The sequence below is a fragment of the Schizophyllum commune genome (genome assembly GCF_000143185.2).
Source record: "Schizophyllum commune H4-8 unplaced genomic scaffold SCHCOscaffold_7, whole genome shotgun sequence".
NCBI lineage: Eukaryota > Fungi > Basidiomycota > Agaricomycetes > Agaricales > Schizophyllaceae > Schizophyllum > Schizophyllum commune.
In genome coordinates this window covers 1913028-1928888 of record NW_026089544.1, presented here as the reverse complement: position 1 = coordinate 1928888, position 15861 = coordinate 1913028, and the positions used below count along the sequence as shown (strand labels likewise).

General features: G+C 58.8%; 5 protein-coding genes across 5 annotated transcripts; 3 read left to right on the top strand and 2 right to left on the bottom strand.

Annotated features, from left to right (window-relative positions):
- Positions 1-666: 666 nt before the first annotated feature.
- SCHCODRAFT_01354877 (uncharacterized protein) lies at positions 667-6416 on the top strand (the record flags this gene model as incomplete). The annotated part of the gene is made up of 14 exons (XM_050341488.1): positions 667-721; positions 1047-1331; positions 1387-1569; positions 1940-1999; positions 2336-2429; positions 2833-3109; positions 3238-3439; positions 4332-4433; positions 4663-4795; positions 4862-5129; positions 5184-5239; positions 5293-5483; positions 5533-6159; positions 6361-6416. The coding sequence occupies 14 exons, from the start codon at positions 667-669 to the stop codon at positions 6414-6416; spliced, it is 2589 nt and encodes an 862-aa protein (XP_050199736.1).
- A 1704-nt stretch (positions 6417-8120) lies between these two features.
- Positions 8121-9659, top strand: SCHCODRAFT_02506303 (uncharacterized protein; the record flags this gene model as incomplete). The annotated part of the gene is made up of 4 exons (XM_003030814.2): positions 8121-8260; positions 8325-8723; positions 8780-8970; positions 9025-9659. 4 exons carry the CDS (start codon positions 8121-8123, stop codon positions 9657-9659), a joined length of 1365 nt encoding a protein of 454 aa, XP_003030860.2.
- Positions 9660-9924: 265 nt separating this feature from the next.
- On the top strand, positions 9925-11374 carry SCHCODRAFT_02581670 (uncharacterized protein). The gene is made up of 3 exons (XM_050343917.1): positions 9925-10398; positions 10461-10688; positions 10748-11374. Exons 1-3 carry the CDS (start codon positions 10153-10155, stop codon positions 11042-11044), a joined length of 771 nt encoding a protein of 256 aa, XP_050199735.1. The 5' UTR covers positions 9925-10152; the 3' UTR covers positions 11045-11374.
- SCHCODRAFT_02629744 (uncharacterized protein) lies at positions 11132-13612 on the bottom strand. The gene is made up of 11 exons (XM_003031198.2): positions 13370-13612; positions 13135-13281; positions 12844-13042; positions 12732-12791; positions 12552-12674; positions 12457-12493; positions 12166-12404; positions 12068-12113; positions 11739-12013; positions 11421-11683; positions 11132-11368 (listed from the first exon to the last, which is right to left on the bottom strand). The coding sequence occupies exons 2-11, from the start codon at positions 13262-13264 to the stop codon at positions 11256-11258; spliced, it is 1485 nt and encodes a 494-aa protein (XP_003031244.1). The 5' UTR covers positions 13265-13281; positions 13370-13612; the 3' UTR covers positions 11132-11255.
- A 305-nt stretch (positions 13613-13917) lies between these two features.
- On the bottom strand, positions 13918-15607 carry SCHCODRAFT_02629741 (uncharacterized protein). The gene is made up of 9 exons (XM_050345547.1): positions 15366-15607; positions 15260-15319; positions 15098-15207; positions 14997-15051; positions 14815-14904; positions 14729-14767; positions 14594-14674; positions 14503-14540; positions 13918-14454 (listed from the first exon to the last, which is right to left on the bottom strand). Exons 1-9 carry the CDS (start codon positions 15538-15540, stop codon positions 14086-14088), a joined length of 1017 nt encoding a protein of 338 aa, XP_050199734.1. The 5' UTR covers positions 15541-15607; the 3' UTR covers positions 13918-14085.
- Positions 15608-15861: the final 254 nt, after the last annotated feature.

The window sequence follows — 15861 nt, the reverse complement described above, 5'->3', positions numbered from 1 at the left end:
CGGGCGAGTATGGCACTGAGCCGAGCTATCCGAACTACACGCTGTGGGGGGCGGGGTTGGGGTTTTTGGTGAGTGGTGTTGCAATCCCCTTAACTACTGTCTTGTTCCCTCCACCTCCGCTCTCTCAGCTCCTTCTCCCCTCTGGCCACTCGCTTCTTCTCCCCTCTGGCCACTCGCTTTCCGGTCACCTCCGCCGCTCGCTTTCCGGTCACCTCCGCCGCTCGCTTTTCTACCTTTCACCTCCCGGCCTCTCTCTCGCTTCTTTACCTTCTACGCTCGCTTCTTCTATTCCTCATCTCTCTCCTCCGCTCGCTTCGCCGGATGGGGCGAGGGTTTGGTGGAGAGGTGGGCGGGGGAAAATATGGGGTGGGGGAGGGGCGGAGGGGCGGGGAGAGGGGAACGGCGGTGAAGGGGTGGGCGAGCGGGCGAGCGAGTGCGGTCATGCTCGACGAGCAAGCGCATGCGGTCATGCTCATCGAGCGATCGAATGCGGCCACGCTCAACGAGCGAGCAAGCGAGTGCGGTCACGCAAGCTGTGTAGATATACCCTGACCGAACTGTGCGGGTATACCCTGACCGAGCTGTGCGAGTATAACATCGCTAACGCACCCCACCACCTCCCAGGAAGCGGACGAGAACGGGACGATACCGGGCGCGCCGGGGACGATGCCGAATTTTACGCTGTATGTGGTGGAGACGGAGAGTGTGGATGTGGGGATGGGTGAGTGATCCTCGCTCGCTGTGTGCACGCGTACCACCATCGCTGTGTGCACGCGTACCGCCATTACTGCTGAGGGCACTCTCGCCATCGTTGCTGAGGGCGCTCTCGCCATCGTTGCTGAGGGCGCTCTCGCGGTCGTTGCTGTGTGAACGCGTACCACCATCGTTGCTGAGGGCGCTCTCGCCATTACTGCTGAGGGCGCTCTCGCCATCGTCGCTGTGTGAACGACCTGGCGCTGATGCGTGAACGACCTGGCGCTGATGCGTGAACGATCTGGCGCTGATGCGTGAACGACCTGGCGCTGACGCATGTTTTCTTCCTCTAGCCCCGCTCCTGAGGGCGGCGTGCGTGTTGGCGGGTGCGGAGAGTGCCTCGACGGACGATGAAGATACGACGGACGATGCAAGCGAGGACAGTACGGATGCGGTTGGAGGAACGGATGCGGTCACAGGGGAAGGAGACGGGGGAGATGCGGCGGGCGACGGTGGAGGTGATGATACGACAGCGGAAGGGGGAGGTGGGGAAGGAGCAGAGGGTGGCGAGGACCAAGGCGCACCCGCTGAGGACGTGGGGCCGACTGACTTCTCGGGGGCGGGGCGGAGGAGGGATGGTGCGTTGTCCCTCTCTCCCTTCTTTCATGGGATCTAACTTATCCTCGCTATCAGGATCCATCTACCCGCGCGCCCCCGGCCCCACTCTCCAAAAACGCGCAGGCCCCATCTCCCCCGCCCCCTTCTCCGCCTCGGCCCCGACGCCGTGGCTCCGCGGCGTGGAAGGTTGGCGCGCGCAGTGGTTCGTGGAGGGGTTAAGCGCGGGCAGGAACTATACGGTGTATGTGGTGAGGGGGGGTGAGTGGGTTTGGGTTTTTGTTGTTAAGGGTGGTTAGAGCGTGCTTGGTTCCTCTCCAGCGCGGGCTTGTTTGCTTCTTTAGCGCGGGCTTGGTTCTTCTCAAGCGCGGGCTTGTTTGGTTCTTCTTTCGCTTCTTTCTTCTTTTTTACCACTGGATGAGAGTTTGTTGGTGGTCAGAGGTTAGGGTTTTTGGTGTTTCGATGGTGGGAAGAGTGATGGATGAGGGAAGGGGAGTGGGGAGGGGTGGAGAAAGAGGAGGGTGAGGGAATGGGGGGAGGGGAAGAGAAAGAAGGGGATTGGGAAGGGGGAGGGGGTGAGGGGCGAAGAAGGGAGCAAGGGTATGAGGATCGACGCTGACGCGCTTTCCAGACACGGGCACGATCGGCGGCCAGCTGGTGTCGGGGCCGGTGTACATGCGGACGAAGAGCGGTGAGTGGGGTGCCTTTGTGAGGAGGGGTGTTCGCTAAACGAGGGGTATGCGCTCAACGTCAATCTTCCCCACCGCGCCCATCACCATCAATGCTACGCCTCTGACGTCTCCGACCTCGTCGCCGCCAATTGTCAACCGCCCATGCCTTCGCCAACCGCGCTCCTCCTCCACCAACGCACGCGCGCGCTCGTCCGCCCCTCCGCCGACGCCACCGCCCCTCCGCCGACGCCAACGCCAACACGCACGCTTCATTATCCGCTAACCCCTTCGACGCCTCCTCCTCCAACGCTCATCCGACATCAAAATGGAAAACCCAACGCGGGCCCCCTTACCAGCCACCTTCGCCTGCCCGCTCGCGCACTCGCTGCCGTTCTGCCCGGGCGTGGCGTACGCGGTGCCGCTGGGCGCGCCCGAGGATGGGGCGGGGAGGTGAGTGGGGGGTTTTTTTTGGGTTCGGATACGCCCTCCTTCGTCGTCGGTCTTCCTTACCCATGCCTTTATCCTTCCCTACCCGCGATGCATGTATTCTTCCTTACCTGCGTTGCACGCGTCCTTCCTTGTCCCCTCCGTATGTCCCTATTGGGCGGCGCTCTCGCCCTTCTTCTTCCTCTTTCCTGGCTCATCTTCCTCTTTCCTCGCTCGTCACCTCCCTCTTTCCTGGCTCTTCTTCTCTGTCCTGCCCCCTCACGCCCTCCCACCCTTGGCAAGCCCCGAGCCCCGAAAACGGACCTCTCCGAGTGACGCGCAGTGACTCCCCTCCCCTCACCAAACTAACTCCCCTCCCCTAACCAAACTAACTCCTTCCCCTTACCGAACTAACTCACCTCCCCAGCTACACCGCCGCGAACTTTCCGACCTCCATCTCCGGCCCCATCAGCTCCTCCCTGACGAACTTCACGACCTCCCTGTCCACGTTCGCGTGCGGAAGGGATATGTACTCGCCCCTGGTCGGGTGCGCGGACTGCCAGCGGGCGTACCGGGCGTGGGTGTGTGGGGTGGGTGTGCCGCGGTGTGGGGAGGTGGCGGGTGGTGGGGGGACGGGGAGTGGGAGTGGGGTCTACGAGCCGAATCCGACGGCGACGGGGGTGGCGGCGGATACGTTGAATCAGGTATGTGGTTGTGCCGCCCTCCTTCCCCCCCTTCCCCCTTCGTGGGGAAAGGTGGGCGCTGGGCGGTTAGGGCGGGGGTGGGGGTGGTCTATACGAGGATTGGGTGCTAACCAGCGCACTCGCCCTAGACCCCGCTCTCCTCGTCATCCTCAAACTCCTCCTCCTCATCATCCAACTCCTCCAACTCCTCCAACTCCTCAAACTCCTCCTCAAACGCGACCACCCCCCGCCCGGCCCTCGTCGCGCAGCCGGCGGGCAAGATCGCGCGGAACCCGGACTGGCCGGAGGTGGGGTACGAGTGGGTGCGGGTGATGCCGTGTTTGGAGGTGAGTTGGGTTTTTTTATTATTATGTTGGGGTGTGGGTGTTTTTTATGTTGGGGGATTTTTCTTTATGTTGGGGGGGGGGGTGTTTTTTATGTTGGAAGAGAGTGAGCAGGGGGAGTGGGTGGGAGGGGGAGGGGGGAGTGGCTTGGGTGGGAAGAGGGAGGGGTGGGATGGGGCGAGGGGCGACGACAACAGGAGAGACACAAAGGGACCGAGCGCTAACGATCTCGGCAGCTATGTACGGCGGCGGATCGGGCGTGTCCGAATTTCCTGGGCTTCAAGTGTCCGGTGAGGAGGTGAGTGGGACGGGTCCTTTCGTCGATGTTCATTTTCGCGAAAGACTCCTATCCTCCCCATTCTTCCCATCCGCAAGGGTTTACTTATGCTGACTTTGATGGGCGCGCTAACGACCTCGAATTGGCGCGCTGACGCCCTCTCCCCCTCCCCTCCCCTTTTGCCAAGCACCAACTGATGCCCCTTTCCCCCTAGATTCAACGCGGCCGCCTCCTACGGCGTCGGCTACGTCGACTCGGGCCACGAAGGCGGCGAGAAGGATGGCGTGGTCGGGAGCGCGCAGGATCGGTGGGGGAATGTGTGGTGTGCGTGAGGTTGGGGGGGAGGTGTTTGTGTTCCTAGGTTTAGCTGAGGCGTGCGCGGCTGGGAGTGGGGGGAGTACATGTTTGGTGTACGAAGACGAGCGAACCTAAGGCGTCAGGTAGGGGGCGTGTGGAAGGGCAAGGGAAGGGGGCGGAGAAGGAAAAGGGGGGAGGGACAGGGAAGTGGATGGGGGGAGGATCGGTGAGTGCAGGTGTGATGGGTAGGGAGGGGTGCGGTACTGACGAGATCGTAGGATGCATTGTACTCATGATATGGACTTTGGCTATGGATTCATTCCAGAAGATAAGTGGGCGTTCAAGCCCACGCTTGTTGCGAGGAAGGAAGGTTTGAACCTCCGCTTGTTGTGCGCCGTCACTTGGACGGATCAACGAAGATTGTCAGGTAAGCTCGAGGGGCGTTACTGTACGGACAACCACGCCTCCTATGTTCAGACGGAGGCAACGACGGCCATGTACTCGGACGGAGGCAACGACGTCCATGTGTTCGGACGGACGCTTTTCCCTCCTTCCTCGCTACACACTACGCTGGTCGAGCACATACGCCTAGGGCGGCAAGCACACTTCTTAAACAGCACACGCGCACTCCTGGGATCGAGAACACCTGCTCCTAGGATCGAGGATGCAGCTCGCTATTGGCGGCATCGCACTTGCGCTCGCGCTATCGTTCGTAGCGGCGCAGGGCTTCCTGCCCGACTCTCAGATCGCGCTCGTGCGCGCGCGACTCGACGAGCTGTCGCAGCTCAGGTGAGTGGCCGGCCTTTACTTCTCTTACGCGTACTGGCGAGCTGAGCACCTGCCCGCCATTCTCAGCTGGGAGCTCGGCACGCGCGCGGAGGCGCTCCTCGAGCACGACGCGCCGCAGTGGTCCGTGTTCGCCGACCGGCCGCTGCCCCCGCCGCGCGCCGCGGACGGCTCGGATGGATTGCGGGACGTGCTCGCGATCGCGCGGCGCGTGGTCACCAGTCGCGGTGGGGCGGCGGGCCCGCAGCCGCTTATGGCGGACGGCGCGGCGGGGGACCCGGCGTCGAACCTGGTCGCGGTGCTGCTGGCGGACTGGACGGGGCAGGATGGCGGGCAGGTGGATTACGCGGGGGCGGCGAGGGACCAGTTGGACTTTTTGTGGTCGGACCAGGTGGCGAAGACGGGGGACGGGGCGATCTCGCATAGGGTGCAGCCGGTGTCGCTTTGGTGAGTGGGGCTGGTGAGGGGTGGACGGGAGGGCGCGCTGACGGGGGCTGTAGGAGCGATTACATATCCATGGTGCCGACGTCGTTCGCGTATGCGGGGGTGCTGTCGGGCAACCAGTCGTATGTCGAGGAGGCGTACCATCAGATCAAGCTGTACCGCAACTATTTGCGTGACGCCGGCGCCGGGAACCTTTGGCATCACATTGTCTATGGCTGGTGGGATGATGCGGGGCATTGGACGACTGGTGAGACTGCTGTCCTCGAAGTGAACACATAGTGCTGACCTGCTCTCAGGCAACGGCTGGGCCGCCGCCGGTATGCTCCGCGTCCTCGCCACCATTCGGCACTCCGCCTACGCGCCGCTCATGGTCCAAGAACAAGCCGACCTCACCGCCTGGATCAGGGAGATTCACGACGCGGTCTTCCCGCACCTCGACGATTCCCATATCTTTCTGAACTACGTCGACGCGCCCAGCACGGATGGTAACAACTTCTACGACGCGGCGGGCACGGCGCTGCTAGCGGCCACTGTCTACCGCTATGCGCTGATGACAGGTGATGTGACGCACATACCGTATGCAGAGGGGATACGGGAGGAGCTGGCAAGGAAGGAGGGGGAGGGGTACGCGCACTTCTCGCCGGAGGGCGTGTTGAGGCCGGTCGTGAATCCGCATGACTATTCGAAGCAGGGCGATGCGAGCGCGGAGGGGCAGGCGTTTGTGATGATGCTGGATGCGGCGTATGGGGAGTGGCGGGCGAAGGGTGGCGTGAACATGGCCACGGCGGACGGTGGAGGCGGGGGCAGGAGCAACAGTAGGAGGCGCGCGCGGTGTGCGAGTCAGACATTGGGAAGGCGGATGTGGCTGGAGCGTGGTGGTGGGGGACATCGTCGGGTGGGCGCTGCGTCACTGCCTCAGTCAGGTTGGTAGGACGGAGGTGATCTGTGTGTGCTGTTTCACGCCGGTGCTTTGGAACAGCGACTTCGACATAATGGGAGTTATCTGAATTATGCATACTAGGAAATATTTGTACAGTACTATCCACATTCACACATCACTATACCATAGTTCGACTACATACCTTGTACACATATAGAGAAGGGCTTTGTTGACTAGTAGGTAGCTCGCGTGACGCAGGAGCCACTCGCTGAAGCTGAGCTGTATGGGCAGAGTAAGTAGCGAGGGCTCGGCCAGATGGAGAACTGGTGTCAGGGGGGTGATGGCAAGTGCCGAACGCTTTCCCATCCGCGCGAGTTCGTGTCATGATCTTTCTAGTCTGCAATCACGCGCGCCCCCGACATCGTCTCAGTCCCATAGCAGTCACATGATGTTTCCCACGAGCGAAGGTTGGACTGCCGCCGCATCCTTCTGCTTTCTTTCTGCTTTCTCGGAGGTGTGGAAAGAGTTCGAGCGCTTGATTTTGTCTCAGAGCAGGTATTGAGTGCAGACAGTCCGGGAAATCGGATAAAAGTCAAGCTATGGGGACGGCGCTCCCAGCTCCCACGCCCCTATGCTGAGGTGGCGGCAAGACAATACGCCAGCACTTGAGTCTTTCTGTACCCTGTAGTCATAGGCAGGGCTTCACTGACTATACTGGAGGATAATCTGCAAACTCTGAGACCGGACAGCTCTCTAGGGCTGATAGAGGGCGGGGCGGCAGTCCAACCTTCGCCCGTGGGAAACATCATGTGACTGCTATGGGACTGAGACGATGTCGGGGGCGCGCGTGATTGCAGACTACGGGAGACTATGATCTTTCGCTCATTCGAGATGAACGTCATGAAGCGTCGGCGCCGACCCGCGGCAGCCGCTCAGGCCATCATATGTCCATAAACCTCCGAAGCCCGCGAGCAACGTGCGCACACTCGGGTGCCGCCTAGGACGCTGGCGCTGCTCCAGGTCGACTTATCCGACGGACTTGCTCTCTTTGTTCGGATTTTCGCTTCGCGGAGCAGGTCGCCGATGCGGTGACATTGCGGTCAGAGCGTTGGTCTCGCCAGAATCATGACCAAGTCCGCCCGGTCTCCCTTGTCGCTGTAATTTCCTGAATTTTGGCCGCTGTTCCTGGCTCGTTGTCGGTGTCGTTGTCGGAGAGCAAGTCGTCTCCATGGCCTGGGTGCGCCTGCTGACAGAGCTTCCCAGATCGTCGTCTCGGACTCGGGCGGGATGATGCGCCAGTTTTACTGTATGGGCGCGACAGGGCAAGGTGAGTCGTCAATCGGGTTCTCGTATCAACGCATCAGGTTCTGTTTGAGATCGTCAGGTCCTGGAATGATTGCGACCGACGACCTCGAAGTATCTCGACCTCTTCAAGCCTATGGCAGTACAAGGAGACGTATGGATAGTCCGTGATTTCGCTACTTCGAAGAGTGCGAGGTGTGTAGTGAGGTGTTTGGTTCAGTGTTTAGTCAGGCGTTTGGGACTCTCACTAGGCGCTCGCTGTTTTCTGTCGAGAGTCGAAAGTCTTGGCATGGGCACTGTCGGGGGGTCGAAGAGCATGAAGTACGGGGGAAGTACGAGTGCGGCTGCCGCGGATGTTCTCCATCGGTTACAGGTCGACTTGATTCCCGGAGCGACGGTGCTTGGTGGGAGTTCAGAACATGAAGGAACAAGTTTTCAGCCCCGGCGCAGTGAAACCTTCGCAGAACATCCCGAACATGTTGACATGCGGTGATCTGCGCATTGTCTGATCCCCCCGAGCCCTGCATATATTGCTATTCGAGGCGGATCAGCCGAGCGTTTTATAAGGCTCGATGTGCGTTACAGGATGCCCTACAACGCCCCCTCGTCTCAGCGAAGGCGTTTACTTTTGTGCTTGATTTGCGCTGAGCACTGAAGCTTCACCACACATTCGTTTGGCCCGGTACACTCATTGGATTGAAGATGCAGCTTATTGGTAGCGCTTTGGCGCTCGCGACGGCGGCGCTCCCTCTCGTCGCGGCGCAGGACAAGTCGGCGGAGTTCCTGCCCGAGTCCCAGATCTCGCTCGTCCGCGAGCGCCTCGACGAGTTGTCGCAGCTCAGGTGAGTAGCTCGCCATCCTTCACCTCGCGAAACGGCGAGCTGATCGTATGCCTGCCACTCACAGCTGGGAGCTCGGAACACGCGCGGAGGCGCTCCTTGAGCACGACGCGCCGCAGTGGTCCGTGTTCGCCGACCGCCCGCTACCCCCGCCGCATGTCGTCGCACCAGAGGACGACTCGGACGGGTTGCAGGAGGTCTTCGCGATCGCGCGCCGTGTCGTCACAAACCGTACGATAGCGAACGGCGGGATCGTGGGCCCACAGCCGCTCATGATGGATGGCGCGGCGGCGGATCCGGCGTCAAACCTGGTCGCGGTGTTGTTGGCGGACTGGACTGGGCAGGATAAGGGGACGGTGGATTATGCGGGAGCGGCGAAGGATCAGCTAGACTTCTTGTGGTCCGCGAATGTGAGCAAGACTGAGGACGGGGCGATCTCGCACAGGGTGGAGCCGGTGTCGCTGTGGTGAGTTGAGGTTACAGAAGAGGTACAGTGAGCCAGAAAGCTGACGAGAGACGTAGGAGCGACTTTCCCTTCATGGTGCCGACGTCATTTGCGTACGCGGGCGTCTTGTCGGGCAACCAGTCGTATGTCGAGGAGGCGTACCACCAGATCAAACTGTACCGCAACTACCTGCGCGACACCGCGGCTGGTAACCTCTGGCACCACATCGTCTACGGCTGGTGGACTGATGCTGGTCACTGGGCGACTGGTGAGGGACACCTCATAATCCTGATGTATACACAGTACTAACCTTGTTCAAAAGGCAATGGCTGGGCTGCCGCAGGCATGCTACGTATTCTTGCCACTATCCAGCACTCCATCTACGCTCCACTCATGCTCAAGGAGCAGGCCGACCTGACTGCTTGGGTTAAGGAAATTCATACCGCCGTCTTCCCTCACCTCGACGAGACCCGCATCTTCCTCAACTACGTTGACGCGCCCATCACCGACGATAACAACTTCTACGACGCGGCGGGCACGGCGCTCCTCGCCACCACCGTCTACCGCTATGCCCTCATGACCGGCGACACGACGCATATCCCGTACGCGCAGGCCATCCGCGAGGAGCTGTCGCGCAAGAACGGCACCGAGTACGCGCATTTCACTCCGGAAGGTGTCTTGAAGCCGGTCGTCAACCCGCACGACTATTCGTACCAGGGAGACGCGAGTGCGGAGGGGCAAGCGTTTATCATGATGCTCGATGCGGTGTACAAGGAGTGGCAGGCGGCGGGTGCGCCAGGGATTGAGCTGTCGCTTGACCTCGACCTCGGCGTGTCTATTGGCAAGAAGCGCGCCGGGTTCGAGCTGTCTGCGCGCTCGGAGGCATCGGCGAAGCGGACGTGGAGCTCGCGCGACATTGAGAACCATCGTCGCGCCGGCTTTGCTCGTGCGCACTAGGCTTGCAACTTCGGTGAAGTGAAAGTGCTTCAAGTCGATTTCGTCTCCTTCGCTATTCGCACTGTAGATAATAGCGGTAAATTATGAGGTATCTGATTTGTACCCACAAGCCCTTCTTTACTACATTCCATCCATAATCTGACAACGTTGAGATTCCCTGCGATACTTCTCCGGGATGCAACCTTGGCACACTATCCGGGTCTTGCCGGTCGTGGACCTTGCAGCTGCACGTGGTGCACGTGGAATATTCACGGTTGACTTTCTTCTTGAATCATGATCAGATGCCGCACACTTCGCGCGAGTCTCTCACTCCCCGGCGCTTAGCGCTTCCGCCAGCACTTGCCGTTCTTTTCGACGTCTGCAAGGCTCTGACCGCCGTCCATACTAACTCCCAAATCCTCTAACCCTACCTTACGGACCCGTCTTACATTCTGATCCCCCATTCGCCGCCACGCATCGCGTGTTGTGAGGAGGGCGCCGACAAGTGCTCACAATGCCCCCCCTCAAACGCATGGCGTCTTCCACCAACTCGAGCAGTAGCGGTGCTTCTGTACTGCTGCATCGTCCTAAGAAGGCACGCATCAGCAATTCAGACGACGAAGAGCGAGGCTACGATGCGTCCGATGAGCGCGACCATAAGCCTGCTGCCAAGCGCCGACGGTGGATTCTGCCCGTTGCGAAACCCGACTCGGCTAGCGAGGATACGGATGAGGAGGTGACGCTGCCCCACGCCGTCGAGGCACGTTCTCTGTCTGCCTTTCTGTGTGGCGCGCGGCTGACTTGTTGATCTTTCGACTTTAGCGCCGCCTTGCATACATCAGTAGGCTTGCATCCGCCTTCAACACCGGCGACCTTGTTGCGCTCGCCGCCCTCTTCCCTGCCCATGCCCGCAGCGACGTACTCGTTCGCGGTGCCGTACGCCATTGTCGCGACGTCGCATGCGCGAAGGGCTCTGACCTCCGGAGAGAAGCGCGTTGGGTGCGCCGTGTTGCACGGAGGTCCACTTCTCGCCGCGATGGGCAAATCGAGGTGCGTCCTGCGCATACTTTTGTCGAGAACCACGTGCGGTGGTCTTACGAAGTTCGTAGCAACGAGTCCAGCACTGCACACAGATGCTGGCGACACTCCCCCCTGTCGCGCTTGAGAAGGTGATTGCTGCACTGCCAGGCTACGACGGCATCATGCACGGCGATCAGGCAGACGTAGCCGAGAGCATAGCGATGTACCTTGACATCCTCGCGCACGGGGAGAGTGCATCGCTGGTTGAGGAAGAGGCTCTCATTGACGACATCCAACAACGCCACGTACGGCCTCGCGGTCGGTCTGCTTCTGCGAAGGTATTCAGCGAAGAAGAATCGACGGACACGACCAGCTCGAGCGATTGAACGCACATAACGCCTATCTATTTACATCTTGCTTTTGTTGTTGTCCTTACCGCTGTTGTGACTGCTATGGGGATCACGCTCAAATGTATGCTGACCACTATTCTATCTATTGCCGCTGTGGTATGAACGAGATGATCCCGGTTTCTACACACTTCCTACACATCTATCTTTGTACCGCTTTGCTCGTACATTGCCCAGGATATTCCACCGCCTACAACCGTTTCCTGATTTTGATCTCCAGCATTCTAAAGGGTATGTAGAGTATCACAGTCGCGAAGAAAGCGAACTCGAAGCCGAGGTCGCCCGTAGTCTTCGCGATGGGCCCTGCGCGCACGATGAGTCCCTATATCCAAGTACAACGGTCTGCTTAACTTACCGACGAACCACACCTGGTCCATGCCAGGTATGACCAGGCCGAAGCATAGGATGGCAGCACCGACGGCAGCCAGTCCGGACGGAAGCTCTCGCGGTCGATTCCATATCATGGGGTCGTAAGCCCTCAGGTCGGACTTCCTGAAGAACCAGTGCTCGACAAGAATGACGGCGATGAAGGCGCCCGCCCAATATCCGATGAGACTTAGGAAGTTCGTGAGGGTATCGTAGAAGCTGTGCGCGCCGACGATGGCGAGGGGGATGACGCTGCGCCAAACCTTGGTTAGACAGTGCGTACTGAACCCAGATTGTTGGCACTCACATCGCTGTTCCGACCACGGAGAAGACGTAGCGAGGTACGACCCACAAAAAGGGCACGAAAAGCTGAAGATTGATCGACATGGAATAGAAGGTCGCTGCGATGTTGCCCGCCACGGACAAGCTCAAGAGCACGGTCAGGAATTTGCCGAAGCCACCAACGGGGTGAAGCATCGCTTCTACGAGACCACCGACATTGTCGCCCGCATAGCCAGCTTCCCATTCGGGTTGTGACGAGGCGACGCCAGCGACGGCGGCGCCCAGACATTGAAGGGGCACCTGGAATGCGATAGTGAGGTTCGTGGCAACGCTATGCAGAGTACGTATACGCACGATAGGCAGGAGGAACCCGAAGTAGGAGTAGAGGAAGAGACGGAAGCTGGAGAGAACGTCAGATACTGAACTCGCATTTGAGAGGAGTGTATGCTCACCTGGAGATTCCAGGCCTAAAGTAGATCGTAAAATCTGACGCGAGCGGCGAATACGTGACCACGAAGCCCACGATGATGGAGGCAAACGACAGCACCGCGCCAGGCGTCGCAGGCTCGGCGCCCTCGAAGTTGTAGAGGTGCTTGCCGCTGACGCCGAGCGCAACCACGTAGACGATGACAACAGGTATCCAGGCCACGCGTTCGAACCAGGTAAGGACTTTGTACCCGCAGAAGGAAATCTGTGTATGTCCTGGTCAAAAGGGGATCAGCGCTAATGACCGATCGACTGACGAAGAGGGAGACGATCGTGATGATGACTATTCCGACGCTGGGAAAGATTGAAGTCAATACTGGGGGCGGGCTAGATTTCTTCTGTTGAGACGTACGTCCAGCTCAAGTTGTGGCTCGAAACGCTCGCGAGTGTCTGTCCTCCGAGGATCGAGTTGAGTATACAAAACCCACACATTCCGATGAGGTTCAGAATGCAAGGGAGAATGACACCGAAATAGCTGCAGGATTCATGTCATTCGAGAGCGCGAAGGTCGGAGGAGTGCCAATGCACTTACCCGAATGAGTACCGTGCCTGTACCATCTGTCGCATGCCCGTCTTCGGGCCCCATGTCGTCCTGCCCACTCGTCATATGGTGAACCGAGATAGATGCACACTGCTGGACTCACAGGTAAGCGGGTGGGGCTGCACACAGCAGGTTGAAGAACAGGATGACAAGACACGCGTCTCGCAGTCCGAGGCCGTAGACGACAGGGCCGAGAGTACCGGCGGAAAAGGATAGGATGTTCGTGTTCATGGAAGCCCATACGAAGAAAATCTTGTCGTAACCGCTGTCTGTACGATGCTCTGGTGGGACGGGCTTGACACCTGTAGGAGAGATTAGATCTCTGCATCCATAAGGCGGTGGGTTGAAAGGGACTGGGAACGAGAGGATGAGATGAATGTAGGTGTATGCGTACCTCGCTCCTCCACCCCGAGCGCGAGCAGCCGGCGCGCCCATCGACTGCGTCCAGCTTCAGTCGATGCGCGCTCGCTATCATCTATGGAATCCTTGTTGGCAAACTTCTGTCCTTTCTCTTCGTCCAACATATTGCGATTGTTCTGTACTGGGGTTCTCGATGAGTACGAGCGCAAGTCCAGGGGGAACACGGCAGTTATCGATAACTGTCGTGAGAGCCCCGATGGTAAACGCACCGAATGACGCAGCCAGAGCGATAGTCTATGTGGCCCACGAGAATAGCAGCCAACTAGAGCTCGAGCTAGATCCAACGAGCACAAGGGGGATCGAGTCAACAAGCACGCCAGACATTTTTGGCCGTCCGTCCAGATCCGAGTAGCCAATAGCGATCGAGAATGCTGGAAAGCGTTATCGAGGGGGCACTGGGGGCGCTGTGTGCCCGACACCCATGGCAAACGACGGCGGAATGCAGCTGGAGGCCAGAAATCAGGATGAGAGGCAGATGCAAGCGCCAGATGCGAGATGAAGAGCATGTCAATGCGGCGGCCGGCAGTTGGACTTCCGGCAGGCAAAACGGTCACGTGGAATGTGTAGATCCTTGTTTCGGCCCGTTCGTCTTCAAACCGGAAGCCGGCCCCTCCAACCACAGCAGAACCTTGTCAGGTTCTGCCCGCAGTCGGAGGGATTGGTCACCAGGCTGGTTCGTCTTGCGAGTCGTAAGATGATGTCTCGCGTAGTCTCGCATCGTACCGGTAGATGCGAGAGATGCCAGCGTTCGCAGCACTTCAAAAAAACATCCCCTCATGTTCCATAATATGTCCTACAACAACGGGTATCTATAAATTACACTACGTTGCCCGCCCGTAGTCTACAGGTATATGCTACACGTCAGAGCCAGGGCACAGCGGCCCGTCATACGGCATCGTCTCGTCAAGTCTGTAAGCCACCGTAGTCACCGAGCTTCGAGCTCGATCCCGTCAGCTTCGCGGTCGTATACTGCATGTCGGAGGCCCGCCGCTTCTGCATCGTGCGTATCACGCAGGGTATGTTCCCCAAAATGAGGCGCCGCATACTCGCCCCTTTGCGGCGGCTTGACGAAATTGTCCGTGTCGTTAGTTGTAATCCATGCCGTGGGCATGGTGCTGAGAATATCTTCCGTATCGAGCGCCGTCGTGGGTGCAGTAGAAGTGGTCCGTCCCCAGCCGTTATGCGTCCTACTGCGAGACGCTTGTTTCTGCTTGAGGATGAGCATGAGAATGCGGCAGGAGCATATGCTATGGACGGTGTGTTGGGGGCTAGCAAGCCAATTGGCGAAATTGACCTATACAAAAGTGAGCTTGAGGATAGGTATCTGGTAAACGAAGCGCACACTGATGACTGGCAGCAGGACGTTGAGAAGGGAGATGACTGGAATATAAAGTGAGCAAAACAAACCAATTATCTATGGAGGAAGCACGCACGGACGATGGAAAGGTAGAAGACGACACCGTCGCGGTAGAGTCGGAAAACCCATCCATGCGTGGGACTTGGGATACGCCGCACTGATCCAGGCAGTGAGATCAGATTGAAGGTACGCAAGACTGGGACAGACGCACGATGTCGAATGCCCATAGCTATGGTCAGAACTAGGATGGCTGTACTACAATGAGCAATGAACGTTAGCTACGGTGTTCAAGCTTACCTGTCTCAGAAATCATGAGTAAGAGGTACGCGCCAATGATAATGGGGCTGGCATGGCCTAAGTGGCAGCCTGGCAGTGGTCTGTAGTGATCTTCTACATTGTCAGCCGCTATCAGGGCGCGTGGGCTTGCAAGGAATGGAACGGGGGATTCAAGACACCAAAGAAAAGGACGGTGTGCGTACATTCGAGGGATGCCAACTCCACGCCTGTAATCGCAAGGGCAGGAACGACGGTGCACTGAGGCTGAGTGAGCATGAATACGGTACAATCGTGGGCGACGTACCATCCATATTCCACCAAGGACATAACGGATCCAACGACTCCGATTGTACAGAGCGTAGGTTCGCATCGCCAGCACACCCTCTGATACCAGTATCCCTATGACAATGACGCCTACGGCACGTTAGCTTCGATCGGACACGTTCTACTGACAATAATCACTGACAGGTAACGATGCGATTCTCTGTCCTGCACCTTAACGGCGATGGGCTATCAGAAAAGGTGACTAGATGCAGGTTAGCCAGAGCCAGCTTGGAGGATGTGCGACGTACGCTGAACAGCCATTATGCCGTTGACGAAGGGGAAGAAGCGGAGCAGGAGGTACAGGAAGGTGCCCCACGAATATGGCGGTGCCCAGACATGATTGACTTGGTCAGGGAACGTGTCAATCGTGTCATACACCAGGACTGTGAGGTTGGCGAGGAGGACGCAGCTGAGCCCGTCCATAGGGGCATGAAGGGGACTGCAGGGCGTGCCAGGGCGCCAAGGCCAATCCTTAAATCTCCATGATGCCCTTCAATCACCCACCGTGTTGATGCATCACGATCGGCCGTTTCAGTCCTTCGGGCCTCGAGGTCATGGCCGACCTGAGGACGGAGCAAGTGAGGAACGCGCGACTCGGGGACGACAATAGCAAGTGTATCCTGGCGTCCATGATGGTAGAAATCAAGGCGCTACTAGCTTCACCTGCGCCACGTTGTGTGTTCTGCGAGAGGACAAACATTCGACAATAGACGCGTCGCGTAAACACTGACTTCATTCCCGGCC